The sequence below is a fragment of the Sapajus apella genome, unplaced genomic scaffold, assembly GCF_009761245.1.
Source record: "Sapajus apella isolate SASKATOON/1434 unplaced genomic scaffold, GSC_monkey_1.0 scaffold55, whole genome shotgun sequence".
Lineage (NCBI taxonomy): Eukaryota > Metazoa > Chordata > Mammalia > Primates > Cebidae > Sapajus > Sapajus apella.
The window spans coordinates 6,731,893-6,748,567 of record NW_022436995.1 but is presented as its reverse complement, the minus strand read 5'-3'; the positions used below and the strand labels follow the sequence as shown (position 1 = coordinate 6,748,567).

Sequence of the window (16,675 nt, the reverse complement as noted above, 5' to 3'; positions counted from 1 at the left end):
CTGGTCTTGAACTCCTGAGCTCGGTAATCCGCCCGCCTCGGCCTCCCAAAGTGCTGGGATTACAGGCTGAGCCACCAAGCCCGGCCAACAACACATCCTTAAACAAGAAAGGATCAAAGAAAAAAATCACAAGAGAAATCAGAGTATTAATTGCAAATCAAAACTACAATGAGATATCATATCCCATCCATTAGAATGACAACTTTTTTTTTTTTTTTTGAGGCAAATTCTCACTCTTGTCTCCCAGGCTGGAGTGCAATGGTGCGATCTTGGCTTACTGCAACCTCCGCCTCCCAGGTTCAAGCCATTCTCCTGCCTCAGCCTCCCAAGGAGCTGTGATTACAGGTGCCTGCCACCATGCCTGGCCAATTTTTGCATTTTTAGTAGAGACAGAGTTTCACCATGTTTGCCAGGCTGGTCTTGAACTCCTGACCTCAGGTGATCTGCCCATGTTGGCCTTCAAAAGTGCTGGGGTTACAGGTGTCAGCCACCACGCGTGGCTGAATAACAACTATTTTTAAAAAAACAGAACAGAACAAGTGTTGGGGAGGATATGAAAAAATTTAAACCCGTGTGCACTGTTGATGAGAACATAAAATGGTACTGCCTCTGTGGAAAACAATATGGCAGTTCCTCAAAATATGAGAAATAGAATTACCAATCCCAGCACTTTGGGAGGCCGAGGTGGGTGGATCATGAGGTCAAGAGATCGAGACCATCCTGGACAACATGGTGAAACCCAGTCTCTACTAAAAATACAAAAAATTAGCCGGGCATGGTGGCACGTGCCTGTAATCCCAGCCACTCAGGAGGCTGAGGCAGGAGAATTGCCTGAACCCAGGAGGCGGAGGCTGTGGTGAGCCGAGATTGTGCCATTGCACTCCAGCCTGGGTAACAAGAGTGAAACTCCATCTCAAAAAAAAAAAAAAAAAAAATTCAGAATTACCATATGATCCAGCAATTCTACTTCTGGGTATATGCCCAAAAGAGTTGAAAGCAGTGTCTCAAAGTGATACTTGCACACGCATGTTCATAGACGCATTATTCACAATAGACAAAATATGACAACAACCCAGTGTCTGTCAACAGACGAACAGATTTTAAAAATGTGGTGTATACATACAATGTAATGCCATTCAGCCTTAAACAAGAAGGAAGTTGTGATATATTCTACAAGGATGAACCTTGAGGACATTTTGCTATGTGAAATAAGCCACCCACAAAAACAAAACTCTATCATTCCACTTACGTGAGGTACAGATAGTAGTCAAAATCACAGTGAAAGAAAGTAGAATGGTGGCTGCTAGTAGCTGTGAGCAGGAGGGATGAGGAGTTACTGTTTAATGAGCACGGTTTCAGTTTTGCAAGATGAAGAGTTTTGGAGATAAACGGTGGTGATAGCTACACAACAGCATTTTATTTGTGTACTAGTATCATGGAAAGTACACTAAAAATGGTTATGATGGTAAAATTTATGTTATATGTATTTTACCACAAATTTTAAAAACTGGAAAAAAAAGTGTAGTAAGTATATTTAAATCAGATAATATAAAAGACTGTTTTATAACTTTGAGGTAAGATTTCTTTAAAATTTAAAAAGTACAAACCATAAAGGAAAATATTGTTTAAATTGACTACATTTAAATACATAATGTCTATTTACTAAAATATACCATAGAGATAAAAGTCATGCACGAAGATGTAAAAGAGATCTATAAGACAATCAGCAGAGGACTTACGTGAAAAATATGTAAAAACAAACAAAACAAAACAAAACAAAAAAAACCCACTCTTACAAAGCAAGAAGAAGAAGGGAGCCTAATTTTGAAATGGGTGAAGAGCAAACAGGTACTGAGGAGGAAATATGAATGGACAATAAATATATGCTCACATCTTACTGGTAATCAGTAAAATGCAGATTGAAACCACAATGAGATACCATTTCATATCTATCATAATGCCAAGTATGGTTAAATTAAGGATGTGGAGTGAACAAAATATCTTGTGGAAAAATGCATACTCTAGATTCCCTTTACATTAGGTTCTTTAACGTAAAACTAAATAATATATATTTTTAGGGATATATATTTATTTATAGCTAAACTGTAAAAATTATCAAGGGAATTAGAAATGTCAAATTAATGAAAGTGTTTACCTTTGGAGAGGGATAAGAACGGGTTGTCCTGGCCAGGCGCAGTGGCTCACGCCTGTAATCTCAGCACTTTGGGGGGCTGAGGCGGGTGGATCACCTGAGGTCAGAAGTTTGAGATCTGCCTGACCAACGTGGTGAAACCCTGTCTCTAAAAACACAAAAGGTATGTGGGTGTGGTGGCAGGCACCTGTAATCCCAGCTGCTTAGGAGGCTGAGTCAGGAGAATCACTTGAACCTGGGAGGCGGAGGTTGCAGTGAACCAAGATCACATCACTGCACTCCACAGCCTGGGTGACTAAGCAAGACTCTGTCTAAAAAAACCAAAACAAAAACAAAAATGAAAAAAACCAGGTTATCCTTAAGGAAAGGCACACAAGGAGTGACAAAATATTGATAATATTCTATTTCTTCAACTGGGGGGCACAGGTGCTCGTTATTCTTTTTTTTTAACTGAACACATATGTTTTATATGTTCTTTTGTATACATACATGTTTCATAAGAAATTTTTATGTAAAAGAGGAAGATCCTTCAAATCTGAAACCTTTTTTTATGACTGGAAGTACCATACAATGGATCATTTCTCTGGTGATCATAGGTTCTGCTTATACTGTTAACCACTGATTCTAAAGATAATAAAGACTCTAGAGTCTGAAATGAAGCAAAGGTATAATCCATGAGTCATCAAGACAAGGTAAGCAGATGTTAAGTATAAAAAACATATATATATAAGAAAAGTGTATTTGAAAAGATGCAAGGAAGGCAAATTAAGTTTAAAAAATGTAGGGAAGGAAAATCTATAGTACATGTCTTATATATAGTACATATCCTACAGTACATGTATGACCAAGTAGAAATTTTTTTTTTTTTTTTTGAGATGAAGTCTCATTCTGTCATCCAGGCTGGAGTAGATGGCGCGATCTTGGCTCACTACAACCTCCGCCTCTCAGGTTCAAGTGATTTTCCTGCCACAGCCTCCCTAGTAGCTGCAATTACAGGCTTGCATCACCATGGCCAGCTAATTTTTTTATGTTTTTTATTTTTTTTTTTTTTTTGCTTTTTGTTTTAGAGATAGGGTTTCACCATGTTGGCCAGGCTGGTCTCAAACTCCTGACCTCAAATAATCCACCCACCTAAGCCTCCCAAAGTGCTGGGATTACAGGCTTGAGCCACCGCGCCCGGCCCTACAAATGCCTTTTCAAAAAATCGGCAGCTACTACACTTACTGTGAAGCTAAGATAGTTCTTTTTAAAGGCAATCAAAGCTGACACTTTAGTGAAGATACTATTTTTCTAAAGCAATTTTCACTATGTTTCCGTTACACTGTAGGAAACTGGTATCCCAAGTTTTTAAGCACTTTTGACAAAAACAAACAAAGTATGCATTTCTGTTTTGTTTCTGGTAGTACTTAAGCTCTAGCCCAGCAGGGAAAGACTGCTTTCTGGGCTACTGTTTCTGATACTCATCTGTCCCGTTTATTTTCCACACTAGCACATTCTTTGCCTACTTCTCTAGTCCAAGTGATCAAGTTTATAGAGCCCTGATTTCTTATATCAGCTTAATCCTAGATAAGCTTGCCTTGGTACTTTTTGGCATACTATTCCCTGTCCTAATCACATGGACTGTGGAAGCAAACAATTCTGAATTTGAATACTAGATCTACAACCTAGAAACTATGGTACTTCTGGCAAGTCACTTATGCTCTCTGAATCTCAGATTCCTTATACATTCCAATGATTAATAATAATAATGCCTATTTGGGAATAATTGACTTTTTTTTTTTTTTTTGAGACAGAGTCTTGCTCTGTTGCCAGACTGGAGTACAGCGGCGCAATCTTTGCTCACTGCAACCTCTACCTCCCGGGTTCAAGCAATTCCCCTGGCTCAGCCTCCTGAGTAGCTGGGACTATAGGCACACGCCATGTCCAGCTAATTTTTTTGTATTTTAGTGGAGACAGGGTTTCACGATGTTGGCCAGGATGGTCTCGATCTCCTGATCTCATCTGCCTGCCTCAGCCTCTCTAAGTGCTGGAATTACAGTTGTGAGCCACTGCACCCGGCCAAGAAATGACTTTTATGTGCTTCAGTTTATTCACATGTCTTAAGGGTAGATTTAGGTACAGGTGGTAGGATGCTCAGTTCTACTCAGAGACTCACTTCCCAGTTGTTATCTCTGCGTATAGACTTCAAACACCACCCTCAATTCTAGTAGTCAGCAGAGATGCTTTTCTGCTGTCCAGCCTGTAAGACCTACAGGTCTCTAGCTACTAAGATAAAAACTACCTGTAATATGGTCCTTAGGGTCCTTATCTAAATTTTAGTTCTCGTGCTGATTTTGCAAATATCTTTCTTGCCCTTTTCTTGGGAATCACTGTATGTTCCCATTCCGGATTGCTTACCTTAATGCCTTTTTCGTTCTAACTTGTCTTGAAAAATACTTACTTAGCTAGATAAGGTCAGTTATCTGCATTCTTTTTTAAGCTGTCATTTTTCTCATGAGAGACCTCTGACTACTATGAGGCTCTGTTTTCTCTATTATCCTCACATCCCACCCAATTCTCTCATAAAACGTTCCACAATATCATGTTATAGAAAATAAATTAGGAAAAAAAACCCCAGGTTCTAATTTCAGTCCTTTTACTTACCAAATACATGACTTTCACCAAATCATTTAACTTACCTCTGAGTTAGTTTTTCATCCACAAAACAGTGATAATAGGTCCTAAGACACATAATTACTTAAAAGGTTGAAGATCAATGCAATAATATAGATGAATATGCCTTGAAACCTCATAGTTCTATAATATAATACAGAAGGTATTAACCATTCAACAAAGAGATAGAATAGTGGTGAAGATAAAGGAATCTGAATTCAAACTGTCAGAACTGGACTCCTGGCTCAGTCATCTACTAGCTCTACCTTTTAATATGTAAAATGAGGATTATAGCACCTATTTCATATGACATTAGCTTAATGATGTTGGCTACCATTGCTGTTACTAACTGCCTACTATGTCTTAGGCATTCTACTAGATACTGGTAATAAAACGGAATTAAGACTGACAGGGCTAACATCTTTGCCAAAACCTCTATCTCCTACACCATATACTGTGTTTTCTAAGTCATTTATGTCATATATACTTTAGAGCAAAGAAAAATCTGAGTAGTAAAGCATTTCAGAACATCAGGATAAGATTCCAGAACTCCACTATTTCTTTTCTATAACAATTTCCAGTGAATACTCTAGTGATTCTAGTATTTCTTTTCCTAATCCATCACTTGAGTTGACACTTTCCTGATGGCTTCTCGGTAAACTACCTGGGACGTTTCTATCAAATGTAAATAATCTAACAGTATTTCTCAAAGTAACATCTAAAGACTATCTGCTTCCAAATCACCTAAAATGCTAATTAAAAGCAGATTCCCAGGTGCTATTTCAGATCTATTGATTCCAAAGCTCTGGCTTGAAGATGGGAGAGTCTGCATTTCTAATAAGTCCCTGTGTGATTTTTATGAAAACCCAATGTGAGAACCAAGTACCTAAAAGGAAAAAAACTTCCACTACATAAGAAGAAAAAAACTTCCACTTCATAACCAAAGGAAATTCTGAGCAATAATCCAAAGCCTCATGAAGGAGAAAAATTTTAATCCTCAGAATAAATTTTCACATGCCTCTGTTAACAGGGTGGAGGCAACAATTTATGGAGATTGAGACCAAAAGGTGGCTTGAATATGTGCATTTTAACTGTGTGTGTTCAATAAATTTATATTCTAGAGGTTAAGAGAATGGGTGGAAAGGGGACATACTGCAAATGCTTAATTAAATTTCAGAAGCAAAAAAAACCGTATTGCAATAGTCACATCTGTTAAAACTGGGGTTTCATGATCTCAGAAAATGGAACCACTGTCTCTTAAACTCAGCCAAGTCATGACAGACCTCCCTGCTCCACCTCTCCATGCCTACCACAAACCTTGGATAATCTCTCAAATGTAAACCTTGCCTGCCGGAGGTCAAGCTGATCCTGTGACCATTACAACAATCAGAGGCAAAGAGATACACGGTCTTTTGATTAAAGTAAACGGAAATAACCAATTAAAATTTACATTTGTGTCTCTTGGTCAAATAAACAGTTATAGAAGAGATCTCACTGAGACGTGTAAGAGAAACAAGCAGCTCCGAACTTTTCAAATAACAACAATTATTTAAAATAACAATTTCTAAATAACAAGCTAATGAACAAAATATTTCTTTGCCCGCCAAGCCACAGTGGCCTGAGACACTCTCTGGTTCAGATAATAAAATAAATGCCTTAGAAAGCTTTTGTTCCTAAGATGCTGATGAGTTTAGCACTGTGACTGCAAGAAGCCGGGAACCTACAACAAAAAGACGCCCAGCCTACCCACACTAACGGTCCAGAACTAGGTCTGGAGCAGCAAGGCGGGCGGGCCGCGATTTCTCCCGCATCGCTGCGCCCGTTCTTCTCCGCCTGCGTGAGCACCGCCCACCCACTCGCGGTGTGAACATACTGGGTCTCGCTTCTCCTTTCCCCTCCCCTCGGCCTGGTGCTGAATCATGAGCCCAATGCCTCCAAAAGGTAAAATCAAAGAACAAAGCCACCCTTGGGGCTAATCTGAATGGGGTACCAGGTCGGGGTGGGGCAGAAGGCTGGAAACCACAACTTTGCTCCCCTTCTTCCCCAGGCCCCCCACCCAACCCCCAAATTAAGGGGAATACTGCAGTGCTCAGGAATTCCCAAGAGGGTGGCCCTTCTCCTGGTTGCTCGGGTCTGCCACGGTCCGCCTCATTGTTCCAGCGCGCCGCCCGCCGCCAGGAGCCCGCGCCTTGCAGGGCCAGTGAGTTGGCGGCTCCCTGGGAGGGGGTTGGGGCTTGGCCTGCTCTAGATCCCCAACCCCTGACCCCTCTCGGCCTGGTAACTACAACCCCCTGCCCACCCCCATAGCCTTCCTCCCAACCGATCGCTAAGGCGGAGCCCACAAGTCCCCGGAGGCGCCTGGTGGGTGCTGTCCAAATGCTGGGAGGAGGCGGGAGGGGGGTGGGGAAGAAGGAGCTGGAAGCCCGGCCTGCGCGAAGCTGCAGCCCTGGCCCGGATAGCGCGATTCGGTGACGCGGGTACCGCTCGGCCATGGTTCCTCCGGCCAAACGGGGAGCAGCTCGGCTACGGCCCGTCTCCCAGCCGTGGACTCAGGCACTGAGCAGCCCTTGGCCCTCCTTGTCTCCAGAAACAGAAACCGGAGGGCCAGAACCCATGCAGGCTGCAGAAGTTCTCATTTGCTACTCACCCCAACTGTTTCTGTCCCTGCGGTTCTTGGCCATGGTGGTCCAGGACCTGGTGGAGGTGAGGCGCTGTCACTGCGCTCGCTGCCTTCTCCGGGGCCGCAGGTTGCTAGCAGTGGGAGGTTCCGTGCCTGCGCTGGGCGCAGTTCGCTCAGACTCTGAGGATGTTGCTGTGGCGCTGGTGGGAAGGAGTGGGGAGGAAAAGGGAGGAGAAAGCAGATGAACCAAGCTCAGCATCACAAGCCCGAGTTCACACAAATACCAGCGTCACACCCTCCCTACCTCAGCCCACCCCCAGAGCGTGAAGACAGTGATAGACCATGTACTGCAACATTTTCAATGGAAAACACACACAAATAAACAGCAACCCCCTCGCCCACACTCTCAAAGAATTTAACAGCTTTATCTAGCCACAGAAATATACAAAGCAATATACCGCATGATTCTAGATGTTCAAATACCTGTTTCAAGCACAGTTATACATTAGTACAAATGAGCTGGCAACATTTATATAGCCAAAGTAGCTAAAATAATGTGCATTTATCTACCAGGCACCCATTTTTTTTCCACTTTAAAAGCAAGGTCATGTTAGTAAAGAGGGTGTCATGCATGCATTTTTAAATATATATACTGAGTAGTCTGTCTTAGAATAGCAAAATTTATATCAAGAAGATCAAGATAAATGAAAATTGTAGATTCATTATTATCTGTAACTCAGCATCCACTGGGTAAAATTTCAAAGATAAGGTCCAGACTTACAGTCCAATAGCAATTATTTGAGATAAAGTCATACTACATAGTCTGGGTGGGCCCTGACAGCCATAAAGGTTGCACACAATTTTGAACTAAAAAGAAAAAAAAATATTCTCAAAATATTCTCAATCTCTCCCTTTTCGCTGCTTTCTTTGTCTCTGCTATAGACTTAGTTGTTTTCAGTAACCTGGAAACACTGCCCTTTTATACTACCTGACCCTCAAGATAGCATCATCCCATTCCTTACAGTGTTGTCCTGCTATTTGGTTGTTACCCACACTCTCTACTGATCGGTTCTTAGGAGATCACTGCCAGCCTCTTAATTACCAGATCCATGATCTCTGCTAATTCCTAATCGTAAGCAACTCCTCACGCTACATTCTTTCAATGTAATTTACTATGATGGCTCCAGACAGGACCTCCTCCATGCTGATGATTCTCAAATCTATACTTTAGTCTTCCACCCGCTATAATAGAGAACATTATAGCAGAGGTGTGTTTACAACTGCCTGAGGTTATCCTCACATTGTTTTCCCACTGACATTTCAACATCAACATATCTGAAAACAAACTCCCCAACCATTGCCGAATCTTATGCATTATATTTCAGTTACTGGTTCCAGTGACCGCAGAGCTGTGAACACTGTAACCAAGTTTATATTATGGTTTTAAAGAGGACTGTGTTCAACAGAGTTGAAATGACATTAGTGAAACAACATAGTAAGACAGACTTTATCTCAGCCCTGTACCTATAAACCAAGTTCATAGAACAAAAAAAAGTGTGGTCTGCTTTTCTTCTTATATTCCTTTACTTTCATTCTCAGCTTACATTCTAGCCTAAAAATCCCTTTCATGTGAATCCCATTTTTAAGAAAGTACAATATATTACACACCAAAAAAAAGTTATATAATTCAACATCTATGCCTAATTGAAAAAGAAATTAATTTTTAAAAACCTGTTGCATTTATAATTGGTAAGTAATCTATGGGTTAATACTCTGAAACTATGTGAATCACACAAAAATGCTTAAATAAAACATAGCCCTTTGTATATGACTTTTTGTACTGTTGGCCAATAACTTTTCATCCACTAATTTTAGCATCCATTGATCCTTGCCTGAATCAATTTCATATTAGTGATTTTTAAATGGAGACTTTAAAATAATTATATCTCCCCCCCTCACCCCCAAGACAGAGTCTCCCTGTGTCACCCAGGCTGGAGTGCAGTGGCATGATCTCAGCTCACTAAAACCTTAGCCTCTCAGGTTCAGGTGATTCTCATACCTCAGCCTCTCGAGCAGCTGGGATTACAAACGCTCGCCAGCAGGCCTGGCTGTTTTTTGTATTTTTAGTAGAGACAGGGTTTCTCCACTTTGCCCAGGCTGGTCTCAAATTCATGAGCTCAAGTGATCTGTCCACCTCAGCCTCTCAATGTCATGTCTTTTAAGTTAAGTAGCTGGCATTCCCTCTCCCACTTTTCTATGTTGAGTCCCACTATAAACTAATGGAGTCTTTTTTAACAAATTGTGTTATTCATTACCATTCTTTTTTAATGCCTAAATTGCTCTTAATTTGGCCAAGGGTCAGCTTGTGTGTCCTTTTAACATTGTCCCTATTTGTCTTTGAGCAGATCCCTGTTTTCTGGTACAAAAAATGTTTCAAGTGTCCTTTGTGTTTTCCCTGTCTTAGAACTAGAATAGCCATTTCTCCAAGATGCTCTGGCTACTTTTTATGCGAAAAGGTGTTTAGAAACCAAGACGCGGGTGCTAGTTGTGCTCATTGCTGGCTGAAGTATCGCTGTTTCTAGACCCTTTCAGTGGACATTGCTAGAACACATTTTTTAAAATCATAAGTTTAATCTACTCTGAAGAAATACCTTCAATAGTATGAATATATAAGTATACATGGTTATTTACTACAGCACTTTTTGTTATTGTAAAATACTAGAAACAACCTAAATGCCTATATATAGATGAGTGGTTGAATACATTATAATACACATATACAGTGAAATGCTATGTAGGTATAAAAAAGAATACAGAAGATTTTTATAAGCTAATACAGAGTGATTTCCAGAATACAATGTTAAATGGGAAGGAAAAAGTGCAAACAGTGTACCATTCTGTAAAAAGAAAAAGATATGAAAAAAGTATCTGTTCATCTGTGAAACATAAATGCAGCCAAGAATAAACCAGAAACCAATGAGATTGGTTTCTTACGGGAGATGAGTGGGAATAGAGTAGAAATAATGGAAGAATGGGAACAGAGTAGTAGGGATTAGGGGGACTGATACTTTTCTAAGTGTAATGCTTTTACATAACTCTGAGTCTTAGAACAGTAATGTTTCACATTCTCTGGAATAAGTTTAAAAATACTTACTATGGTGACTATAATAAAAAAGATAATAACAAGTATTGGTGAGGATGTGGAGAAATTGGCACCCTCATACACTGCTGATGGAAATAGAAAATTGTGCAGATACTTTGGGAAAAAGTCTGGCAGTTCCTCAAAAAGTTAAACATAGAATTACCATATACTTTAGCACTCCTAGATATATATCCTAAAGAAATTACAATATATGTGCATACAAAAACTTGTACAGGAATATTTATAACAGCATTATTCATAATAGCCAAAAGGTAGAAACAATCCCAGTGCCAAATAACTAGGGAATGGATAAACAAAATGCATTATATCCATATAATAGAACATTATTTGGTCATAAAAAGGAATTGAGTACTGATACATGCTACAACATAGATGGACCTTGAAAACATTATAGTAAATGAAAGATGCCAGCCACAAAGACCACACATTATATGATTCCATTTATATGAAATTTCCAGAATAGGCAAATCTAAAGAGGCAGAAAGTAGATTAATTATTGCTTAGGGATGGAGGAAAGGAGTGGGAGGTTCGGGAGAAATTGGAGAGTGACTGCTAATGAGTATGAGGTTTCTTTTTGGGGCAACGACAATGTTTCAGAATTCATTATGAAATCAACTTTACACAACTCTTTGGGTATACTAAAAGCCACTGGATTAGGCTGGGTGCAATGGCTCATGCCTGTAATCCCAGCACTTCAGGAAGCTGAGGTGGGAGGATCGCTTGAGGCCGGTAGCTCAAGACCAGCCTGTGCAACATAGCAAGACCCCATCTCTATAAAAAATACAAAAATTAGCCGGGTACAGTGATGACCAGAGGCTGAAGTGGGAGGATCCCTGGAGCCCAGGAGTTCAAGGATTCAGGCCACTGCACTCCAGCCTGGATGACAGAGCAAGAGCCTGTCTAAAAAATTAAACAAAACAAAAAACTCCACTGAATTGTACAACCTAAGTTGGTGAATTGTATGGTATGTGAATTATGTGTCAATAAAAATGCTTTAAAAAGGCAAATGTCAAGTTCATTTTAAATCAGAATAAAAGAAGAAAAGGTATTACTCCATTTGAACTTTAGTACTTTAGATCCTCTCTCTTCCTGACTTTTCTGGGATGTTACTGCACAAACTATTCTCTTCCCCCTGTATCTTCAACTACTTTTTCTTCTATTGGTTCTTTCACCATGCTCATTTTCCTCCATCATAAGTAAAGAGCTCCCTCAATCAGAAGTTTCTCAATAGTTGATGCTTAAATCTGCTCCTTTCCTCTATAAATAGCAATCTTAGTTAAGTATTTATGTCAATCAGAATGCTTTTGGCTGTAACTCAAAATGTCTTAACCAAAAAAAGGACATTTACTTTCACACAACAATTTGTTTAAAAATAGATTGATTCTATGGTGGTCAATTCATCAGCTCAGTGGTATCATGAAGTATATTCATTAGGATATAGCTTCGGCTGCTATAAAAATTACAATGGCTGAAATAAGACAAATATTTATTTCTGTCTTATGAAATAACCTGAGCATAAGCCATCCAGGGCTGATATTGTAGTTTCAACATATGAAGGAACTAAAGTTCCTCATGCCTTTTTCCATCGTTCACTTGGGAGTTCCATCATATGATCCATGATGGCTGCTCTAGTGTGGACACACACATTTTCATTTTAGCTATACAGAAAGTTAAAAGGGAAGAAAGGAATATATCCATTCTCTCTAAGGGTACAACCCAGAAGGTGCACATATCATCTCCATTCAAATACCATTGACCTACTATGTCCCACCTCATTAATAAATATACTATGTATGCAACAAAAATTTTGGAGTCTATTACTAAACAAAGAAGAGAAATAGATGTTGGAAATAACCAGAAGACCTTGCTAAAAAGACTAAGGTTGCACTCAATCATCTTCAGTGTGCTGTTGTTATGAGAAAATAATCCAGGATTGTGTAGAAAAAATGTTCCCCCAAGCTGGGAGGAAACCAAGAGACAAAAGAATGACTCAGACAAGTCCAGCCCAGTGAGTGGATGAATTTGTAAGGACTTATACAGGGCACTTCTGGACAGCAGCAGGACAGCTCTAGAGATCCATGCCACCTCCCATCTCTAAACTGCTTTTAAACAGCTTTCCTGGAACTTCTTTACTGCATTTGAGTCTGAGATGTTTGGGTTCTCAGGGACACTTGCTCCTCCGGTGGGCACCATGGTCTTGGCTCACTGCCCAGCCTCCCAGGTTCAAGCAGCGGACATATACCCTAAGTAACCTAGTGGGGACACATCACTCTACAATCCACCCCATTTTCCAGCTCTTACATTCTTCCCACCAATCTTGCATGAGAATCCTTGAGTGGGTAATGAGAAGAACTACACAGACCTATAATGTATAGCCACGGCTTGTGCCTACAAGCCATGTCTACAGTATATAAAACAGTTCAGGAAGACATTACCAGCTACCATGGATAGCAAAAACAAGGCAAACACAGGTGTTCAGTAGAGACTCTCAAGGTGTATCCACTCCTTGTAACATTATTACTGCTGTATTTTCTCCCATTGGCTCTATTAGGGAAGCTGTCAAAGGCTTCAGTTCTGGCTTATAGTACCACACATGGCTTCCCTCCCTAGGAGTGGGCATAGCAGCCAACTGGTAAGCTTCCAGCCTTGCCTACACTATCTGCACTATGACCATTCCAGCAGGTATCAGTACTGCTGCATGTTGATATCATAAGCCTCAGGGATCAGCTGGGATCACCTATCCTCTGGCAGTCTTCATTCACCCTCCAGCATCATAAAACCAGTCCAGCATAGGGGCACTTTCCAGCTCAAATTCAGGTTCACATAGCCATCAACACTTGGCAGATGCGCAAGTGTTCTTAGGAGAACAGTATGGCTTCTGCTTCAGAAGCAAGGCTCAGTGTCTGAGAGGTAAGCCTGAGAGTTTGCAGGGCCTATTTCACAGGCCTAGCCAATCAGTCATAGGAAGTGATGCCATGTGTATTAGTGGGTAACTCATTTAAAATTTGTATGGCTTCAGGGAGATTCTTAGTCCAGGAACTTAGCCATCCTGGGACAGTACATGTAATTGGTTTTTTACAGGCCATTCTTGTTTTTCTAGGAGTCCTGCCCCTGTTGGGTTACACGGTAGTGGAACCTTTGGTCTGATGTTCACAGTCAGAACAAAAACCTTCAGGTGTTTTGTTCTGATGCCCAGTGCTGGGTATCGTGGCCCATGAATGGGAGCCCTGATCATTATATATTCTTCTTAGCATGCCATATATAACACTAAGAGCAGTGAGATACTTGATGGTCTCCAGCTGGGTGGCATGTGTTATTGGGAAGGCCTGTAATAGTCCCATTGTTGTGTCTACACAGGTTAAGGTATACCTTTCCCTACCATTCCAGGACAGAGGAGCAATACAACTGATTTGCCAGTCCTGTAGAGGTTGTATGGCTTTATGTATGTGACTTGGTACAGAGAAAATCCTTCTAGGTCTCAGCTGTGAGTAGGCCTCACAGTTATGAACAGCTGCTAGAATAACTGCACAGAGGATGCGGATGCCTGCTGCCTTTGCTGTGGCCCATGCTGTGGCTGCTCTTATGATGTACCTATATGGTGATATGGTGTCAGTATCCATCTGTACCATGAACACTGACCACTGGTATTGGGAGCCTTTGCTAGACCCATCAATGTACCAGGCCCTTGTGGGTATTGGCGGGGTCCCCTTATATATGATGGTTGGCCTGGTAGGTGGTTCCATTATCATCTTGGCTCCCTCCACTTGTTTAAAGTGAACGGGTCCAAGAACCTCCTGTAGTAGCTGACTTAAAGTACTAGTAGACAGGACACCCCTTTGTTATAGACAGCATGCCATTTCTGCAGGGTGTGTAATTGTGCCATCCAGCAGTGGGCTTGGTTAGAAAGCCTTCCATCCACCTTTCATGGGGTAGACCATTTTTATTGTGTGGTCTGCTTTCTGGTGGTCATAGCCTCTGCTTGTTGCAATGCCCTATACACAGCTAATAGCTGTTGCTCTAGGACTATATAGTGGGACTCTGCCACCTTTCATAATTGAGATCAAAACCCTACAGTTACCATTCCCATTGGCTGCCTTTGCCACAAACTCCAAGTCATCCCTGTGGCATCTCTACTGACTTCTGATACAAAAGGATACTGTGGCACTGGGACCCCTAGTGCGTGGGCTTGTTTCACCAATATTTGTGCTTTGTCAAAAGCCTCTTGCTCTATGTATGTCCAATCCCATTTTTTATCCTTCTTTATTGGGGTATACAATGGGCTGAGGGTTCGTGCCAAATGAGGAATGAATAACCTCCATTAGCCCAGTTAACCTAGGAAAATCTACAGTTACTTTACTGTCTGGGGAACAAACTTCTGTACTACCTTATCAATGACAGCTCCAGGTATGTTTCATGTCTTAGTTAACCAGGTAACTCCTAGGAATTTGATGGCTATCCTGGGCCACTGTATCTTTTTGGGGTTGACTTCCCATCCCCTGTCCTTTAGGCCATCCAAACCCTAGGTGGTTTGTAGGGTAGTCTCTTATCTGCAAGAGACTCTAGGGTTAGCATGATATCATTAATATAGTGAAACACGGAGACTGAGGAAGGCAAAGAGAGTCTAGATGGGTACTGTGCAACTATACTGTGACAGATGGTGCAGTTGTGCAGATATCCTTTTGGTAGTACCTGGAAAGTGATTGGCCCTCCCAAGTGAAGGTAAAGTGGTCTTGTAAATCTTCTGCTAAAGAAATACTGGGAAAGGTCAATCATAGCATGGACACTTCCCAGCTTAAGGACTACTTGCTCTAGCAGTTGAGCAATATTGGGTACAGCAGCAGAAATGAGCGACACCATCTTGTTTAGCTCATGGTAGTCTACCATCATTCTCCAGGTGCCATTTGGCCTTTTCACAGGCCACACAGGGTTATTATAGGGGTTCTGGCCTATTTGTACCTTATGTAACTTCTGGATTGTTTGGGTGATCTCAGGATACCACCCTGATAAGCAGTATTATTTCTTGTTCATTGCCTGCCTGGGCTAGGGCAAGTGTACAGGCACCTATGTGGTCCATCCCCTTTTTGTTCCTTGATTTCTTTTCACACAGTCTTTGTTTTTATTCAGCTCATAGAGGTCCACCAATGCTACTCCCACATAATAGACTTTATTTCCCATTAACGGGCACCAAAGTGCAACCAGGCCAGGTACAGTGGCTCACACCTATAATCCCAGCACTTTGGGAGGCCAAGGCAGGTGGATTAGAAGGTCAGAAGATTGAGACCATCCTGGACAACATGGTGAAACCCCAGCCCTATTAAAATATAAAAAACTAGCCAGGTGTGGTGGCACATGCCTGTAGTCCCAGCTACTCAGGAGGCTGAGGCAGGAGAATCACTTGAACCCAGAAGGCAGAAGGTGCAGTGAACCAAGATTGCGCCACTGCACTCCAGCCTGGCAACAGAGTAAGACTCTGTCTCAAAAAAAAAAAAAAAAAAAGGGCAACCAATGCCCTATATTATAACTGGAAGTCACTCAGACATTCACTGAAATAGTAATTTTAAGATTTAAAATTACACAAGAGTTCACCTATAAGCATTTAACTCATTCACATTTATCTAATTCATTCATTTTTAGCACTTTGTCTAGATTACTCGTGAGAACTGAGATATTAGACAAAGCTAATCACTATTCTAACTTATTTTCCTGATAACCATTTTTCTTTTTTTTTGAAATGGAATCTCACTCTGTCACCCAGGCTGGAGCGCAATGGTGCGACCTCAGCTCACTGCAACCTCCGCCTCCCGGGTTCTAGCAATTCTCCTGCCTCCACCTCCTGAGTAGCTGGGATTTCAGGTACCTGCCATCATGTCCAGCTAATTTTTTAATATATTTTTGTAGAGACAGAGTTTCACCCTGTTGGCCAGGCTGGTCTCGAACTCCTGACCTCAGGTGATCCGCCTGTCTTAGCTTCCCAAAGTGCTGGGATTACAGGCTTCAGCCACCACACCTGGCCCCTGTTAACCATTTTTATAGCCTGTAAACATAAGATGTTCACATAAGTAAAAACCTTAAAGTTAAACACATGGGC

The 16,675-nt window shown here is 41.2% G+C and overlaps 1 protein-coding gene across 4 annotated transcripts in view; it reads right to left on the bottom strand.

Moving 5' to 3' along the window:
• Nucleotides 1-16,675, bottom strand: part of ATL1 (atlastin GTPase 1) — a 98,731-nt gene that overhangs the window by 65,165 nt on the left and 16,891 nt on the right. For 2 of the 4 annotated variants that reach the window (XM_032244557.1, XM_032244556.1), the window contains exon 2: nt 7,452-7,624. In XM_032244557.1, the coding sequence (XP_032100448.1) occupies nt 7,452-7,485 (34 nt within the window). In that variant the 5' untranslated portion in view covers nt 7,486-7,624. Of the gene's footprint in view, nt 1-7,451; nt 7,727-16,675 lie in introns of those variants that run through there. The other 2 variants (XM_032244558.1, XM_032244555.1) reach the window with 2 other exon arrangements.